Consider the following 19,711-nt stretch of genomic DNA (forward strand, 5'->3'; position numbering starts at 1 on the left):
GAGCATCCCTGCTGGTGCAAGTGGTGCAGTCCAGGGCCAGGGGCAGGAGGCAGCACAGGTCACCGTGGAGGGGCCTGTGCATGTCACTGTCCCTGACCCTGTGAGTGCACCACCATGCACCAGCAGGGATGCCCCGTCCCAGGCCCGTCCGCAGGTAGAGGGGATGTCCATGTCACCTGACTCCCCTCCACCTGCGGACGTGGTAACCCCTGGCCGCGTGGAGAAGGTCCTGATTGGGGTCGCGATGCGCACGGCTGTGATTCGTGATGACGTGCGTGCTTCCCGGGAGGAGCACGCACGTCATCACGAAGTGCACCGTGCCGACGTGGCCCAATTGGGAACGGCCATGTTCGGGGGTTTCCTGCATGTGTTGGCCAATCTGACGGCCCTCTCCTCCTCTGTGCAGGCTATCCACCGGTCGTTCTCCTTGCCGTCTTCCGGCCCAGATGCCACCAGGGCCCCCTGTGGACCTGCCCCGACCAATGCAGCCAGCTCGGTGGGGATCCCATCCCTGCCACAGTTGGGAGTCGGAGGTCCAGCAGGGGTGGACAACACAGCAAGTGGACCCCAGCAGATGGAAGATGTGACGGCATCATCGGGCAGGGCACGTGCACGACGGCGTCGGTGGTTTCCATCAGCCTGGATGCTGTCGTGCTGGCAGAGGCAGTGGCGTCGGAGGCAGCAGCGGGCTCGACGTGGGAGGCATCATGGCTCGGGGCCATCAAGATCAGAGGGGCAGGCATCGGCCGGAGGGCAGGGCAACCCTGGGATGGTGGTGTGTTCCGTGTGGGAGGAGTTTGGCCAGCGGATAGGTGCGGAGCGGCAGCGGGCGGAAGAGGAGCGGCTCGCCATGGTCAGGGCGGAGTTCTCCATGCGTCGGGCATTGAGGCGGGCTGAGTGCCTCGAGGAAGCTCGCAGGGAGTTTGAGGTGGACATGGGGTTGTGCCTGCGAGACCTCAGGGCCAGGACAGAGTCCCGCCTCCAGGACATCGACATGGAGTTCGATGATGCCCTGGCCAGCAACATCACCAAGTGAGCCGCAGGACTTGCCCGCTGCCTTTGTATATAGTTATTTAGTTAGTTAGTGCTAGGTTTCCTTTATTTATTTTTATTATTTTGGACCGCTCGGACAATGGCCACTTTTTTGTACATATATTTTTCATTAGTTAGTGGTAGGTTTCATTTTTGGTGTTGGGCTCATGGACCCTGGAACATTCCTGTATATAGTTTGTTTTTTTGGGAGATACATTTTTTTAATTTCTTATTGTTTTCACCATGACGTAATGGTTTTTCATTAATTTCCTATTACATGATATTGCTTTGGACAAATTCATTTTAATTTTTTTTTCCTTTGTTTTTTTGTTTATCACTTTTGTTCTCGGACATGGACAATTTATTTACTTAGCCACATCGTTGTATGTTTGAAAAGTTCACTTATTTTTGGTATTTAATACATTTTTTATATTTTCTTACACTTGTGTTATTTTCTCATTGGTTTGTTACATGTCATGATATGGGTTTTGACATTCACTTGCACCCATTGTGTATGTGTGTGTGACGGACATGTGTTCTTTTGCATACTTGGCATTGGGGTTGTGTCATGTGATTGCATTCACTATGTGGGTGGATGCAATCCTTGCCTGGGTGTTTGTGCTGGGTATGCTGGCCATTACTGCCATGATTGTGTATCGTCAGGACCTGGGGCCAGGGGGACATGTGTGGGGGCGTGCTGGCAGGTTCCCCACAGTGCTGGGGGGTGGGGGTGGTGGGAGGCATGGGTGGGGGCCTGGTGGAGGGTGCCCGTGGATGGTGGGGGTGGTGGGAGACATGGTTGGGGGCCTGGTGGAGGGTGCCCATGGTGACTGGGGGGGTGGGGGTGGTGGGTGACATGAGTGGGGGCCTGGTGGAGGGTGCCCCTGGTGACTGGGGGGGTGGGGGTGGTGGGTGACATGAGTGGGGGCCTGGTGGAGGGTGCCCCTGGTGGCGGGGGGGTGGGGGTGGTGGGTGACATGAGTGGGGGCCTGGTGGAGGGTGCCCCTGGTGGCGGGGGGGTGGGGGTGGTGGGAGGCATGGGTGGGGGCCTGGTGGAGGGTGCCCCTGGTGACTGGGAGGGTGGGGGTGGTGGGTGACATGAGTGGGGGCCTGGTGGAGGGTGCCCCTGGTGGCGGGGGGGTGGGGGTGGTGGGTGACATGAGTGGGGGCCTGGTGGAGGGTGCCCCTGGTGGCGGGGTGTGGGGGTGGTGGGAGGCATGGGTGGGGGCCTGGTGGAGGCTGCCCCTGCACTGCTGGGGGGTGGGGGTGGTGGGAGACATGAGTGGGGGCCTGGTGGAGGGTGCCCCTGGATGGTGGGGGGTGGGGGTGGTGGGCGACATGGTTGGGGGCCTGGTGGAGGGTGCCCCTGGTGACTGGGGGGGTGGGGGTGGTGGGTGACATGAGTGGGGGCCTGGTGGAGGGTGCCCCTGGTGACTGGGGGGGTGGGGGTGGTGGGTGACATGAGTGGGGGCCTGGTGGAGGGTGCCCCTAGATGGTGGGGGGTGGGGGTGGTGGGAGACATGGTTGGGGGCCTGGTGGAGGGTGCCCCTGGTGACTGGGGGGGTGGGGGTGGTGGGAGACATGAGTGGGGGCCTGGTGGAGGGTGCCCCTAGATGGTGGGAGGTGGGGGTGGTGGGAGACATGGTTGGGGGCCTGGTGGAGGGTGCCCCTGGTGACTGGGGGGGTGGGGGTGGTGGGTGACATGAGTGGGGGCCTGGTGGAGGGTGCCCCTGGTGGCGGGGGGGTGGGGGTGGTGGGAGGTATGGGTGGGGGCCTGGTGGAGCCTGCCCCTGCACTGCTGGGGGGTGGGGGTGGTGGGAGACATGAGTGGGGGCCTGGTGGAGGGTGCCCCTGGTGGCGGGGGGGTGGGGGTGGTGGGTGACATGAGTGGGGGCCTGGTGGAGGGTGCCCCTGGTGGCGGGGGGGTGGGGGTGGTGGGAGACATGAGTGTGGGCCTCGTGGAGGCTGCCCCTGGTGGCGGGGGGGGTGGGGGTGGTGGGAGACATGAGTGGGGGCCTGGTGGAGGGTGCCCCTGGATGGTGGGGGGTGGGGGTGGTGGGAGGCATGGGTGGGGGCCTGGTGGAGGGTGCCCCTGGTGACTGGGGGGGTGGGGGTGGTGGGTGACATGAGTGGGGGCCTGGTGGAGGGTGCCCCTGGTGGCGGGGGGGTGGGGGTGGTGGGAGGCATGGGTGGGGGCCTGGTGGAGCCTGCCCCTGCACTGCTGGGGGGTGGGGGTGGTGGGAGACATGAGTGGGGGCCTGGTGGAGGGTGCCCCTAGATGGTGGGGGGTGGGGGTGGTGGGAGACATGGTTGGGGGCCTGGTGGAGGGTGCCCCTGGTGACTGGGGGGGTGGGGGTGGTGGGTGACATGAGTGGGGGCCTGGTGGAGGGTGCCCCTGGTGACTGGGGGGGTGGGGGTGGTGGGTGACATGAGTGGGGGCCTGGTGGAGGGTGCCCCTGGTGGCGGGGGGGTGGGGGTGGTGGGTGACATGAGTGGGGGCCTGGTGGAGGGTGCCCCTGGTGGCGGGGGGGTGGGGGTGGTGGGAGGCATGGGTGGGGGCCTGGTGGAGGGTGCCCCTGGTGACTCGGGGGGTGGGGGTGGTGGGTGACATGAGTGGGGGCCTGGTGGAGGGTGCCCCTGGTGGCGGGGGGGTGGGGGTGGTGGGTGACATGAGTGGGGGCCTGGTGGAGGGTGCCCCTGGTGGCGGGGGGGTGGGGGTGGTGGGAGGCATGGGTGGGGGCCTGGTGGAGCCTGCCCCTGCACTGCTGGGGGGTGGGGGTGGTGGGAGACATGAGTGGGGGCCTGGTGGAGGGTGCCCCTGGATGGTGGGGGGTGGGGTGGTGGGAGACATGGTTGGGGGCCTGGTGGAGGGTGCCCCTGGTGACTGGGGGGGTGGGGGTGGTGGGAGACATGAGTGTGGGCCTGGTGGAGGCTGCCCCTGCACTGCTGGGGGGTGGGGGTGGTGGGAGACATGAGTGGGGGCCTGGTGGAGGGTGCCCCTGGATGGTGGGGGGTGGGGGTGGTGGGAGACATGGTTGGGGGCCTGGTGGAGGGTGCCCCTGGTGACTGGGGGGGTGGGGGTGGTGGGTGACATGAGTGGGGGCCTGGTGGAGGGTGCCCCTGGTGACTGGGGGGGTGGGGGTGGTGGGTGACATGAGTGGGGGCCTGGTGGAGGGTGCCCCTAGATGGTGGGGGGTGGGGGTGGTGGGAGACATGGTTGGGGGCCTGGTGGAGGGTGCCCCTGGTGACTGGGGGGGTGGGGGTGGTGGGAGACATGAGTGGGGGCCTGGTGGAGGGTGCCCCTAGATGGTGGGGGGTGGGGGTGGTGGGAGACATGGTTGGGGGCCTGGTGGAGGGTGCCCCTGGTGACTGGGGGGGTGGGGGTGGTGGGAGACATGAGTGTGGGCCTGGTGGAGGCTGCCCCTGCACTGCTGGGGGGTGGGGGTGGTGGGAGACATGAGTGGGGGCCTGGTGGAGGGTGCCCCTGGATGGTGGGGGGTGGGGGTGGTGGGAGACATGGTTGGGGGCCTGGTGGAGGGTGCCCCTGGTGACTGGGGGGGTGGGGGTGGTGGGTGACATGAGTGGGGGCCTGGTGGAGGGTGCTCCTGGTGACTGGGGGGGTGGGGGTGGTGGGTGACATGAGTGGGGGCCTGGTGGAGGGTGCCCCTGGATGGTGGGGGGTGGGGGTGGTGGGAGACATGGTTGGGGGCCTGGTGGAGGGTGCCCCTGGTGACTGGGGGGATGGGGGTGGTGGGAGACATGAGTGGGGGCCTGGTGGAGGGTACCCCTGGTGACTGGGGGGGTGGGGGTGGTGGGAGACATGAGCAGGTCTGCAGGGTAGTCCCCTGTTTTGTGGGCTGCCTGCAGGGGCCGTCGAGGGTGACAGGACCCACCCAGCCTAATCGCGTGTGTAACTTCGCACGCACCCCTGTAATACACGTACCAAGCCAAATCGCGTGTGATAATTCCCGCGCACCCCTGAAATACACGCGCCCAGGCTATTCGCGTGTGGAAATTCCCGCGCACCCCTGAAATACACGTACCCTGCTGTAATCGCGTGTGGGACTTCCCGCGCACCCCTGTAATACACGCGCCCAGCCTATTCGCGTGTGGAAATTCCCGCGCACCCCTGAAATACACGCGCCCAGGCTATTCGCGTGTGGAACTTCCCGCGCACCCCTGAAATACACCCGCCCAGCCTATTCGCGTGTGGAACTTCCCGCGCACCCCTGAAATACACGCGGCCAGGCTATTCGCGTGTGGAACTTCCCGCGCACCCCTGAAATACACGTACCCTGCTGTAATCGCGTGTGGGACTTCCCGCGCACCCCTGAAATACACGCGGCCAGGCTATTGGCGTGTGTGTGCAACTTCGCGCGCACCACTGTAATACACGTACCAAGCCAAATCGCGTGTGATAATTCCCGCGCACCCCTGAAATACACGCGCCCAGGCTATTCGCGTGTGGAAATTCCCGCGCACCCCTGAAATACACGTACCCTGCTGTAATCGCGTGTGGGACTTCCCGCGCACCCCTGTAATACACGCGCCCAGCCTATTCGCGTGTGGAAATTCCCGCGCACCCCTGAAATACACGCGCCCAGGCTATTCGCGTGTGGAACTTCCCGCGCACCCCTGAAATACATGCGGCCAGGCTATTCGCGTGTGGAACTTCCCGCGCACCCCTGAAATACACGTACCCTGCTGTAATCGCGTGTGGGACTTCCCGCGCACCCCTGAAATACACGCGGCCAGGCTATTCGCGTGTGGAACTTCCCGCGCACCCCTGAAATACACGTACCCTGCTGTAATCGCGTGTGGGACTTCCCGCACACCCCTGAAATACACGCGGCCAGGCTATTCGCGTGTGGAAATTCCCGCGCACCCCTGAAATGCACGTACCCTGCTGTAATCGCGTGTGGACCTTCCCGCGCACCCCTGAAATCCACGTACCCGGCCAAATCGCGTGTGAGACTTCCCGCGCACACGTATTTTTTGTCAGCGTGTCCGTGTTTGTGGGTACCCCTTTGCACGTCATTTGTCCTGGAGGGCCACAGTATAGGACATTCATCATGGCAGTATATGGGTGCTATTTGTTGGCGCACCTTTTGGCGCACATTTCTTACAGCCGCTGAGACGCTACCGCCTGCTTTCTTGTGGCGGTCGTGTTTGTGCCTGTGCGCTGGTTTGAGCGTGCGCTTTTTTGACCTATTCTATTCCATGAATACGTGTTGTAGGCGAGCGTGTGGGCGTCTGCACACTTTTACCCTGTGCTTCCCCCGTGACGCCCACATTTTGGCAAGTTGTTCCCCATTCCGAGTGTTACGCCCCGTGTTCCGCCTACTTTTGTTGCGTGCGCCGCGCTATGTGCGATTTTCACTGTGGACTGTGCGATTTTCGCTGTGACCTGGCGCATGCCGTTAGATGGCCTGTGCGCCAACGTGCGCCGCGCACTTTCTTATCGCACGTCCGATGGTTTTCTCGCGCACGGCCTTCCATGAATCGATGTGCGCTGCTTTTCGTGCGATTTTCGCTATTCCACTGCGATTTTCGCTATTCCACTGCGATTTTCGCTATTCCACTGCGAATCGCACGTTTTTGGCCACTTGCGCCGCGCTAATTATTCCATGAATCGGCCTATTAGTTTTGCCTCTGTAAACCCACACTAAGGAGCTCCATCGTTGCCAACATGATCCATTCGAATCTGTAGGTGCTTTTCCAGTCCTCGCTTTTGTGTTGCATTCTGGGACTTGTGTGAGTTTCATAATGGGAAAAGCAGAACTACAAGCCCCAGAATGCAAAGAAAAACATGTGGACTGGACAAGTGCGTACTCATTGGAATGGAAAATGCTGGCACGTATGATGCTCTTTCAAATGACAAAGAATGTGGAACTCAGTCCAAGCACGTTGTATTGTCGAACTCACAACTCTCACCGACACCCGAACTGTGTAACTTACACCACACACACACTACTGTGGCTCTCACTCACATCACCAGCCAGACTGAGAAAGCCATTTCTACCACCTTCAAGCCTGGGGCACTTACTCCCAGAACAAAGTCTACAGAATTCCCTCTCAACACACAGATCCTGAAACTCCTCCTCACCACCTCCGAGACTCTCATTGCCACGACTGCGAAATATGTTCCCGCTCCCAGATTGCAGAGCACAACCTAAGCCGCTCCACGCCTTCTGACCTTTAGGAAACCTTTAAATGCCTACATTTTAAGGCAATTATACTGCTACACAGATCTCCATTCCAAAACAATAAGGCACAATAGGAGGCTCAAAAACCCGACCCTCTTGATGTACCCCCATCAGAGACTAGAACACCTCGCCATGATGTGTTCACGAGACTCCATCTGTGGGTAAGACAATCTCCACTCAAAATGTAAATGAGGCATCATCCGAGGGAAAGACCCACATCCGGCCCTCGTGGTGTACATGCGGTTCCATTAAATGAAAAGACACCACGCCCCCATAATATACATGAGATTCCACCTGAGGCCAAGACACCACACCCTCAACAGAGACATGGGAAACCACCTGAGGCTAAAATGCCTCGTCCCCATGATGTGCATGAGATTCTCGGGAGGATAGCCTAAGGGCAAAGTGCTCACCTTGGAAGCAAGACGACACGGAGCAACACAGCTTCGATCCCCAGGTCCGCGCTCAGAAACCTCTGGGTATTAAGCGCGTTATAAATAACCTATCATATCATATCATTCCATCTGAGGCAAGGACTCCCCGCCACCTTGATGTACTTAGGACTAAATATGAGGCAGAGGCATCCCACCATGAATGAGACTCAATGAGACTCTAAGGGGTGGTGCCCGTGTGATGTATATGAGACTCAATCAGAGGCTTTGATGCCCTAGCCTACTAACCGGCATGCGACTCCCCCTGAAGCTGCATCTTGTATTTTTATTTGTATTTATCAAATTTGTATATAGCGCCTTACGCCAAAGCGCTTCTTTCCAGATATTTCTCAGATGCCATCAGAAACCCTACAACCCAGCTTCCTGGCCTACACTTGGCTAGAAAAAGATATACAAAATGGTGCGCCGGTCTATGCAAGTGGTTGGTACTTGTTCCTCGAGCCCGTACCTTGTGTGTGGTGCACCGCCAGCAGAACCTGCCCGTAGGACCCGCTTCCCAGCTCCTTGATGATGCTGTAGTTGTCCTTCACTGTCAGCCGGGGCAGGTTCTGGGAGGTCAGAAGGAGCATGTCCTCCAAGAGAAGGCCACTCCTGCGTCTCCCATTCAGATTCATGGCTTGTGGTGGTGGAGGGCTTCAGAGTCCTGTTGGGACAGAAGAAAGGAGGCATCAAAGCTATGGACTGTGTGAGGGCTGAAGGTGCGAGGCCGGCACAAGATCTACCATGACACGCAAGCTATGCTCTCTTCACCTCCCCAAGCTGGCGTAGATTGTACCATAAAACCCAAGACACCATCTCTCCATCGCCCCAAGCTGCTAGCATTTGCACGAAGACATCGCTTCCTTTCCCCAAAATGGCATACATTGTACCACGACACCCCCGCCATCACCTGATCACCTTCCCAAGATGGCGTACATTGTAACATGACACCCCCGCCATCACCTGTTCACCTTCCCAAGATGGCGTACATTGTAACACGACACCCCCGCCATCACCTGATCACCTTCCCAAGATGGCGAACATTGTAACACGACACCCTTGCCATCACCTGTTCACCTTCCCAGGATGGCGTACATTGTACCACGACACCCCCGCCATCACCTGATCACCTTCCCAAGATGGCGTACATTGTACCACGACACCCCCGCCATCACCAGTTCACCTTCCCAAGATGCCGACATTGTACAATGACACGCTCTCCATCATCTCTTAACCTCCTCAAGCTGGCGTACATTTTACCAGGACACTCACCATCATCTCTTCAGCCCCTCCAGATGGTGTGGATTGTACCAGGACATCACCTTATTTGCCTCCCAAGATGACGTAGATTGTACTCTGACAGGCATGCCATCATCCCCTCACCTCTAAAGAGGGCCGGCTTTAGACTCAGGCAACCTGGGCGGTCGCCCGGGGCCCCACATTAACCCCTGCCATGCCAGATCAGGGTATCTTTCAATGGCTGCCCGAGCTGTCGTGGGGGGTAAAGGAAATGCTCCCCGCTAAAGCAGCATCAGCGCCCTATTGAAGTGATTAACTCCCTGCTTGAGCACGAGAGTGGGGGGATATATCTCTTCAATAGGGCGCTGAAGCTAAACCAGCATGTAGCAGCCTTTGAAAGGCTGGCTCATGGTGGATTAGCATCAGCGCCCTATTGAAGCGATTAACTCCCTGCTCCAGCACAGGAGTGGGGATATATCGCTTCAATAGGGCGTTGATGCTAAAGCAGCATGTGGCAGCCTTTGAAAGGCTGGTTCATGCTGCTTTTGAAATGCGGGTTAAGTCCTTGGGAAGTGTTCCTTCTGTTAAAGGGGGTGGTGTGTGTTCCCAGATCCACAAACTCCTTGTGTGAGTTCTGCGAACATGAGCACTCTTTACACTCGCCTGCACTGCCCGTTGCTCATGGAAACCAACATATGGACAAGACACCATGGGCCTAGTTCATGGAAAATTTAGCGCGGTGCTAATAGACTTTGCACTGGCAATGAACACGTTCCACTGGGCCTAGTTTACAGAGCGGTGTACAGTTTAGTCTTGCAGTGCAAAGTCACTTTGCACTGCAAAAGTACTCTTTGCAATGCGCAAAATGGGCCGAATTCACGGTGCAAAGAGTACTTTTGCAGGGTAACTTGGCTTTGCAATTACAATTAGGCGCGGTGGAACGTGTTTATTGGCCGTGCAAAGTCACTTTGCACGGCGCTAAACGTTCCATGAAGGCCCCATGTCCTGTAACTTAAGAACCCCAAAGGGTCCGTTTAGGGGCACTGCCATAGCAAAAAAAGCTTTCTTTGGTTGAGGCTTCCTCCTGCTGCCCAACTCTGACAACCTGGCAGGTTAAAACTTTCAAACCTGAAGCGTGACAGACCATCGTTTGCCAAACTGCACTCTCATTGCAGAAGGGGGGGGGCACCCTCTGCACGCAAGGTAGGTTATGATAGGTAATTTATAACGCGCTTAATACCCAGAGAGTTCTAAGCGCGGACCAGGGGATCGAACCTGTGTTGCTCCGTGTTGTTCTGTTTCCAAGGCGAGCACGTGGCCCCTGAGCTATCCTCCCTAGAAAGGTTGACGCTGCCGGGCACCATGAACACACGCGCAGATAAAGCAGTAAGCCCCTGCATCTCAGCCTCTTGGCTCCAATGGGAATCTTCTAAAGTAGTGTTTACACGAGCAGGATGTCGGGGATGGAATAGCCACTGCGTGTGCAGGAGAAATGATGTTCTCGGTGCCCCTGGGCATGACGCCAGCACGTGCATGCCATCAAGGTGTCCGGGCGCTGAATTTGGCAACAAGCGATCCTTTTAAAAGGACGGTGTTGGGAGCAGGGAAGATGGCCAGAATAAAAGGTGCTCGCCTTTTATTATGGAAATGAATATGCAGACCTGCATCGATGGGTCTTAGCAGCAATTAAAAACGTGCAAAAAACGACCGACCGCACATTTCGATTGCCAGAGAGGGACGAACACAGATGTTGCTATTTCCCTGCAGATGGAAATACATTTTCATTATTGCATTTCTTATGGACAAGAAATAGGGCCTGATTCATGGAATCTTTGGCACGGTTCAAAGTGACCCTGCACTGCTGAAAAGGGTTCCATGTGTTAATTCCCCGCAAAAATATCGCCATATTTTTGCGGTGAAATTCACACATGGACACCCCCGCAACCCCTGCCACCCCCGCATCATGTTTTAATGTGCGGGGGACACCCCCGCAACCCCTGCCACCCCTGCATCATGTTTTAATGTGTGGGGGACACCCCCGCAACCCCTGCCACCCCCGCATCATGTTTTAATGTGCGGGGGACACCCCCGCAACCCCTGCCACCCCTGCATCATGTTTTAATGTGTGGGGGACACCCCCGCAACCCTTGCCACCCCCGCATCATGTTTTAATGTGCGGGGGACACCCCCCCACATAATATCCCCAAGAAAAACATTGCCTATGGCGAACCAAACGGCCATAGCTAGGGCGATATTTTTGTTGGGGGTATTATGTAGTGATACCCTGAAAAGGGAGGCACCAGGGGCAACGCGAAGCGTTTCTCCCCGGGGTGTATTTTGGCGCTGCACACGGCCAGCGAGTGGCCGTGGGGGCTAGAGCGCCTCTAGGGGGTACTTAAGCTGTCAGGGAAGGTTCGGGAGACAGGCGACGGTTGGACTTTGAGATTGATTGCACTGCCGACACAGTGTGCAATGGAAACAGAGCAGCAGTCCCGCAATTGGGTGCGCAGCTGTGACTATAAGGCAGTTTGGTGAGAATACATTTAAAACACGGAATTGAAAAACATATGGAGGGCCTGATTCACAGAGCGTTTTCCAATAGGATTGCGCCATTATAAAAGGCTTAATGCCGAACCCACACTGTCCCTTAAAGAGTATGGCAGCACAGTGGGTAAGTATACGAGTCGCAAAGAGGGATGGTAAATGAGGGCCAGGGGTTCGATTCGCAGCAGCGATGACTCCATCTTTCATCCTTCAGAGTTTGATGAAAAAGAGTCTCAGTGCATTGAGTTGCAATAGTTCTGACCGGCACGAGTCACTCAGATGTGCACTGGAGCAAGCCAGGGATGCCCAGAGCTTCGCAGATTCCTGCTGCCTAATCTACACAGCCTGGCACTGGTGCCAATCCGGATCTGGCCGGTGCATCTCCGAGGTGCCCTGGAGCAAATCTCAGTGAATGACATGAGCCCAGCAGAGTTTCACAGGTGCTCCCCTATTAGGCTTTTTGAATACGGCATAAGACAGAAGTTGCAAATCAGAGTAGCCTGGGGCTTCCCCTGGTTTGCTTCAGAAATCATTTCCATGCATCTTACCCCAGGAGTCAATCCAGTGTGCAGTGAGTGATGCATTAATAGGCAATATCGTCACCGGATTCTTCTTTTATCCAACAGTGGGCTCAGGCCTGCCTGAAGATGCGTGGGGGCCATTTCTATATAATGGCTCCTCCTACCCCTTCCTTACAGCGTAAACCAGTCTAAGGCACCTGTGGGCTGCATACTTTATAATGGAGATGAAATAAAACCAATTGTCACGAGAAGACCAGCCAGCCAGCAGGGAGCTGAAACACTAAATGCCCACTGAAAAGCTATGCATCCTTCGTTGTTAGGAAGTGGCTGATGGTGTTAAAAGGTGACGAGGTGATAATACTTCTGTAAGGAAATGACAGCAGAAAGGGCCCCAGCAAGCACAGCTTGTAAAACAAGCGCTGCAAAGCGCACATGTGTAAAGCCCCAGAACCAAAGTAATACAGAAAGGAATATAGTGCGGTGCTATAAGACTGCTGACTGGCCTCAGGGGGGCAGTCACAGGGGGCCTCCCTGAGGCTCGAGGCCCCTTTTAACGAAAAAGTTGAAAGGCCCTGACGCCGTCCCTGAGTGGGCTTGATCTACAGATCTACAAAGCATTGTTCAATTGGATACATCCATTGAAAAACGCTTCGTCAATCAGTCCCAGTGACAGCTGGGCATGTATGAAAGCTAGCGCGCTCCGGCTTATGGAACGATGCAACGTGCACTGGCGCGTCGCTCCATTCTTTATCACGTGGGTACCAAGACTGCCCATTTTTAACCTTGGTGAACAGTCCAGAGAGATTTGGCTCAGAGCAATTGGGAGCAAGACGTGTGGTGTGATAGCATCCTCATTGAACAGGACGCAAGCATGTTACAAATGATTTAGTCCCCTTTTATTGCAACATTGCAACACGTTATACAATAGTTAGGGCCCGATTTACAACTGATGTTTATAGTGGCGCAATCGCATTGAACAACTTTTTGTAAATCAGATGCATAACTCCTTAAGTTTCTTTTTTCGTATATGACCTGAACAGTCTAGCGCATCTGCCCTCTTGGACATTGACATGTATAATTGCATAGCATAGGTCACGTTATAGAAATGGACAAGTGCTGTATGAGCTGATGAAGAAGACGGCCAACAATAACGTAAACAACATCACTAAACATGCCGTGCATCGTGCTCCCCAAAGTGTGTACAGTCGCGTGTGAAACAGCGGAGAGACAAGGGCTAAATCCCCTCACCGGACGGCAAAAGTCGGCAGGATAGCGCGGGGGCAACTCGCTGGAGGTCATGGTTCCTCTGCTCAGCGCTTAGAATGGATCAATTCGGCACTCGGCGCTATATAAATCACCAATAGTAATAGGGCGTGGTCACTGTAATAGTACACATACAGCAGTGAGCCAGACACACGTTCACAATTGTAGGAGTAACTCGGTTAAGTGCGGAGTGTGAATTAATAGTGCCCTAGGTTCAAAGAGCGTTTTCCAATGAGTTTTTGCCATTATAAAACGCCTTTGCGAATTCGGCCCAGTGTCTTCAAATATCGTTATCCACACTGGCCCCTTTTACAATAGGACGTTCCCATTAAAAAACGTTTTGTAAATAAGGCGCATTCTCTCTTATTTGCTCGCGGGGTGATGTGAACTCGCTCTCCCGGGCAGGTTTGCAAAGCGGAAAAGGTGAACTAAAGGCGACCTCACATGCTGGGGGGATTTTAAAGAAATGTGGGCACATCCAATGGGTAAGTGGCAGTGTCTGTCCCTGAGGATGCACTGAAGTCCTTGGGAATCAGGGACAGAACATCTGAGCTGCCTCGTGATGGGGGCTGCTGTCCCACCTCCCACGAGCCCACGCACCAGGGAGGAAGCCCGCACAGGCAGAGTGCGGCATGCATCGAGGAAGGAGGAGAGAAGCCGCTCGACCATGGGTCCACTGTGGCGTGCGATGAAAAACAGAGGTGTGCTGACTTCTGACTGGTATTTACATCGCAAACAGCTCCCGCTGTCCTTTAGGTGGGGGGCCGGGGCACAGCACAGGACGAAGCGGTGGCAAGGAATGTTTTGAAGGGGACACATCTGCATTTTTGTAGATCTTGTTTTTCAAGCCCAATCTGAAGGCAGCGCCTCTCTAAAGGTGATAGCCACAAGCAGACATCTCTCAAAGATGTTCAACAATCACGGACACGTTAGACTTTTATGATGTGCCTGAACCACTTTCAACGTGGAGGTGTTACCCAACATGGCTTACATATTGTTCCCGATGCGAGGGCGTGGGAGTGGGTTGATGGAGAAAGCATGGCTTTGTTCGTACATCGCACATTTTACTAGGACATGTCCTGTTTGAGTCTAGGCACTAGAAACGTAGGCAGGGGAGCGGAGGCATCAGAAAGTCAGGAAATTTTACTACGAGCACACAGTTTGGTCAGTAGGTAAGGGGGGCCCGGAGGGAACGCGAAGCGTTTCTCCCCCCCCCCCCGGGTATGTTTTTGGTGCTGCACACGGCCAGCGAGTGGCCGTGGGGGGCAGAGCGCCTCCTCTGGGTATTTAAGGGTTCAGGGAAGGTTCGGGAGACAGGCGACGGTTGGACTTGGTTATTTAATTGTTGGGGAAAATGCAAATGTTTAATTATTTAATTGATTGTTTAAAATATTTCTTTAGTTTGTAAGGCCATGGAGCCAGGTAAGCGTTTAATTGTAAGCTTTGGCCTGTCACATTAAAGCAACCTTTTCCACTTTTAAATGAGTCTGGGTTTTTGTGCAGTGAGCCAAAAGGGGGGCACCGGGGGGAACGCGAAGCGTTTCCCCCCAGGGATGTTTTTGGCGCTGCACACGGCCAGCGATTGGCCGTGGGGGGCAGAGCGCCTCCTCGGGGTATTTAAGGGTCCAGGCAAGGTTCGGGAGGCAGGCGACGGTTGGACTTGGTGATTGTCCCGCCCTCCCACCCCTTCATTTTGGTTTAGGACTGGTGTCTGGTTTTATTAAAAGGGGGGGGACCATTGTACTTGGGTTCTGCAGGTTTTTTTTATGTCCCATGTCAAGTTTTTATGAGGTTTTTTGGTGTCTGTTAAGGGGCTATTGTCTGGTAGTTTTGTGTGGCAGGTCGGGGCATTAGTGAAGTTGTAATGTAAAATTTCTGTGGCTGATGTGGCAGGTCAGACTGGCTGCAGGTCATAGGAAGGGGGAGATTGGTGTAGAGGGTACTATGAGGGGTATTTAAGTGGTTCTGGGCTCCGGGTGCATGGCCCCTTTTGATGTGGGCGGAGGGAAGCACAATGGGGGAATGGCGCGGGAAAGGATGGGGTGGTGCTGTTTGCACAAGCGGGCCACCAGGGGGAACAGGTATTGAGCCTGGAGCGGCATGGCCCCGGGAGAAAGCGGGACGCCTGGAAAAGGGGTAAGGAGACGGTAGGGTCCTTGGGATAGTTACGGAGGAAGTGGTTTTATTTAATTATTTAATTGTTGGGGAAAATGAAAATATTTAATTATTTAATTGATTGTTTAAAATATTTCTTTAGTTGGTAAGGCCATGGAGCCAGGTAAGCGTTTAATTGTAAGCTTTGGCCTGTCACATTAAAGCGACCTTTTCCACTTTTAAATGAGTCTGTGTTTTTGTGAAGTAAGCCAAAAAGGGAATGTACTCTCGGGAATTGAAAATCAACACATGTAGGGCCTGATTCGTGTAATTTTTAGCACTTGCACCGCACTAAGATTCCATGAATCAGGCCCTTAGTACATTAGTGCAAGCATTGGTAAAAAATGCAGATAATGACAAAAATCCATTTGCTCTATTTCGTACAATCAAAGCATTTGCCCAATATTTAGCACCAGAGTAAATATAGACAAGCTGGCCACAGTTTTACGGGATGCATAGCGTGGAGATGCACGTGTGTCGGTAGTGCAAAGTCACTTTGACCATGCAAAACATTCCATGAATCGGGCACTATGTTTGCTGTGCAACATAAAAAGAAATGCATATACTACATTCTTTTCATGGTATGCAGCACACATATCAGTGAATTAAACACCATGTATCATTTTTTCACAGGTGAAAACATTTTTGGATGACACGGATTCAGTGCAGTAACTTTGCAGAAAATGTTGGGGTGGTGGTGACATCTAAATAAAAGGCCCCCCTGCCAAATGAGTGGGACAAGATGGCGTGCCACAAAAGTTGGGGGGGACAAACACCCATGCCCCCCCTAAAATTACACCCTTGCACAGATTGAACCTAAACCTGTTGCTCCCTTCTGTATTTTGTAAGCAGCGAAATGGAGACAGCATTAATTTGCCCCATGTACATATCGCTATTGCTTTTTTAAACCTGCAATGGCATTCTGCAATTATTCAATCGCAGTGCACTCTCCACTGTAGACATGAGTGGGGCAATATTATAGAAACTGTGCACCGATGTAAGTGCAAAGTTGCACGTTATTAGCACCAGGACAAAGATTGCCTTAGTGCCAAAGACATTCAAGTTAGAAAACATTTGTACCATGGCAGTTGCAAAATTGCATGGCATTAGCATTAGGGCAAGAGTTCCCCTATTTCAAAAACCTTTACTTTCAATGCATTTTTGCACGAGCAAAAGTGTGTCATAGTGCTAATAGCATTCCGTATTAGCACTTGGGGGAAGTGCTGCCCTGTTGCACAAATTAATTGAACGAATATTATTTGCTTTACCGAAAGGAAAACGTTGCCTTAGTGCTAATATAAGGCCAAATTGCACTTGTCATGGTGCAAAGGTTTTCTATCATGTCATCAATGTTTTCGCGCTTGGGCAATAGTGCTAATACTGTGCAATTGTCCCTCTTGCATCTGTGCAATGTTTAATCTAGTCCATGGTACGCTATTACGGTGTGCCAGATCTGTCGCAGGGACTGAAACGTCGAACGTGGCTGCGCCACAAGAAGAAACCCCCTAGTTTCATATTTTTTTAATGTCTGTTTTGGGGACTTCACAGCATCAATGATATGACAGGCAAAAGAAGCCTGGGGCGTTTGGGGGAGGAGGTAGAGGGCCAGGGTCGATGCCCCGTTCGGGTGTTTTCTCTAGGGGGCGGCGGCTCGTCGGCAGCACCCGTGACAGTTCCAGGCTCCACAGCTGCACGCAGCGCGCGGCTGCGCTGGGAACCGCTGCACGTTCTCAGACGCCACGCAGCGTGACTTTTACGCGTTCAGAGGAACAAGTGGAGGCGGGGCTGCGGTGGCATCTGGCCTTTTATGTTTATATTTCACCTTTATCAATCCCTTTAAATGCAGAAAAAGAGCATGTTTGCTTGGAATTCCGGCTGTGTAAACCTGCACGCCGGCCAAATGGTTCAGTGGCATTCCCCCACGGGCTGGCGCGCCTTCTGCACAGATTTGCGTTGTCCATCTCGAAACTGGTCTACTTTCAGAGCGAGATGTCGCCCGATATAGAGTCCGGCCGTAACCACGGTTGCTGATAGCGCTGATTAACGGATTCACTTGTGGCGAAACAATCCTGTACGCCTCGGCCAATGCACTCCACAGACATAATAAATAGAATGCAACGCACAGTAATACGATAACGCGTATAGCCCATTTTTAAACTCCACAATTTTGGAAGATTGGAGATCTGCAGCTCCGGACAACTCAGGATCACACCTTACGTCAAAGGGGGTAGCCAAGAGGAGAGCCCGCGATTCAGGATCAGCAGTTTAGTAGTTAGACTGTCACTTCGGCTTAAACTGAAAGCAAGTAAATATTAACGCGAGCGTGCACTATAAGTGTATGACCTTACCTACACACTTCCTCGGGAAATATAGGCGCGTATCCGGGGTAGCTGTCTCTCCTGTGGCTTCTAGCTCCGATGCAGAGCGTGCAGGAGCCGCTCCGGGGAACAGGACCGCGGAAGGAATCAGTCTGGTCGCCTGTCACTGGCTGTATGTGTGAGTCTGCGTTTACTGTGTGTGTGTACAGTATGTGTCCCTCTCAGCATTCCGAGGCCTGCAGGCCAAGTTCTCCTGTATCACTCCAAGGTTGAGGCTTATATGGAGGTACCCCCACCCCCCACCCTCTGGGTCATGGGAGGGGACCTGCACCTGCCATTCACAAAGGCTTCTTGGCAATACAGGTTCTATACTTAGCCCGCCCCGGGAGGGTGCTGCCTCTTCCTGGACGCAACCCAGCCCCTGTTGTTTCACATTTTTCTTGGTCCTGTGAAGCCTGGACAGAGGCGAGGCTGTTCTTACAGGGGCGAACTAAGCCGATTGCATGGACAGATGCACCCGAGAAGAGCTCACTTCTTGCGCAATCCAACATAGTGGTGGAAGCAGTTTTGGTCGCTGCATGGATCAAAAGGGCCCCAATGGTGAACCAGTCAATACAATTTCACTACTTTGCAGAAGGGGCGTTGAAGGTGGGGTGCATCGGAATCTGAAAGGAGCCCGGTGTGGGGGTTGCACAAACCTCCCCCAGATCCTCAACTGCATTCACCTGGCTCTCTTCAAGCTATAGCGGCCTCTCAGAGGGTCGGAAATATCCACCTTTTCTGAAAGGCCTCTACAGCTGCGCTTGGCGTCAGTCAGGTTATCCATCTTTTATCAAGGGTGGCTATTTTTATACCCCAGGCTCTCCCTGAGGTCTTTCAGTGGGCACTTCAGAGCCTCTTGAAGAGGCTGAGAGATCCGCTCCCTCCCCCCGCTTTGCACTTTCCATCTGACACATATCCATCTTTCGGCACAGTGCCCTTCTTGCGGAATATTCTCGATGTCTTTTCCAGATGGCTAGAGCCAGAAATGGGAAGGCAAAGTTCCCCCCATGTCTTCAGACCCCCTGCCCTAGAATTGGGGGAGCAAGCCTCCACTAACCCAAGACGTCACCCAGTGTTCCTGTTGGCCATTCGACTTCTTCTGGACCACAAAGTGTCATTTAACTTAGACTTAAGCTCTGCATGGTGATATTGTGGTCACAGCAAAGACCAAGGGACTTTACACTGGCAAGGCATGCAACGTCCACACACACTTCGCATCTAGCTGAATACTGCAAATATTGAATTCCCAGGATGTTCAATTGTTATTCAAATTAGCAGAATTTATAAGAAGAGCCACAAACTTGAGATTGCATGTTTTGCACAATATATGTGATTAGAAGCTTGTGTCCTTGTTTCTGGATCCTAGCTGACGGTTTTGTTTTAATTATATTTATTCTGGGAGGAGATTGATGATTTTGAATTAGGTTTTATGCCGTTACTTATTTATGATTTTTGAATGTATATCTAATTTTGTTGTGAACGAAGAAATCCAAATTAAACTTTTGAATAAAATGAATACTGCAAATCCTACTCGGGTCTCCAGCTTTGTCTATGCAGGTGGAAGGCTGCTTCTAGCCTTTGCCCACAATAGACACACTACGTTCTAATTGGCAGAGTCCGTTTTAAATTGTAAATCGTGCATACAAGACATCTTCACATCACAATCCATGGCTCCAAGCGATTAACTGTCTTTGATTAAGTGAGTTCTTCTCCAGGTTCTGCAGCACACTGCTGAAGGACAGAGCCCTTCCCCATATCATCCAATCACAAAGTGCTCCAATTTGTTCGCCGTCCAAGGAGAAATCTTGATAGCGGCCTCCTACTGGCCTATAGTACAAAATCCAAAAGGGTCGCCTTACTGGCCAGGTTGGGGCAGTTTTGTGGGTCCGTTTCATGAGTTGGTTCACTATGTTTCTGGTAGTTTTGACCAATGCGACTGACCCAGGACGCCTTACAATACA

The 19,711-nt window shown here is 54.0% G+C and overlaps 1 protein-coding gene across 1 annotated transcript in view; it reads right to left on the reverse strand.

Annotated features, from left to right (window-relative positions):
• LOC138453626 (serine/threonine-protein kinase SBK1-like) overlaps positions 1 to 17,986 on the reverse strand; it is a 44,612-nt gene extending 26,626 nt beyond the window's left edge. Inside the window, exons 1-2 of the mRNA XM_069606644.1 lie at positions 17,739 to 17,986; positions 8,139 to 8,333 (exon numbers count right to left, since the gene is read on the reverse strand). Coding sequence (XP_069462745.1) covers positions 8,139 to 8,304 — 166 coding nt within the window. The 5' untranslated portion in view covers positions 8,305 to 8,333; positions 17,739 to 17,986. The remainder of the gene's footprint in view (positions 1 to 8,138; positions 8,334 to 17,738) is intronic.
• Positions 17,987 to 19,711: the final 1,725 nt, after the last annotated feature.

The sequence above is a fragment of the Ambystoma mexicanum genome, chromosome 1p (assembly GCF_040938575.1).
Source record: "Ambystoma mexicanum isolate Mex_15411 chromosome 1p, UKY_AmexF1_1, whole genome shotgun sequence".
Lineage (NCBI taxonomy): Eukaryota > Metazoa > Chordata > Amphibia > Caudata > Ambystomatidae > Ambystoma > Ambystoma mexicanum.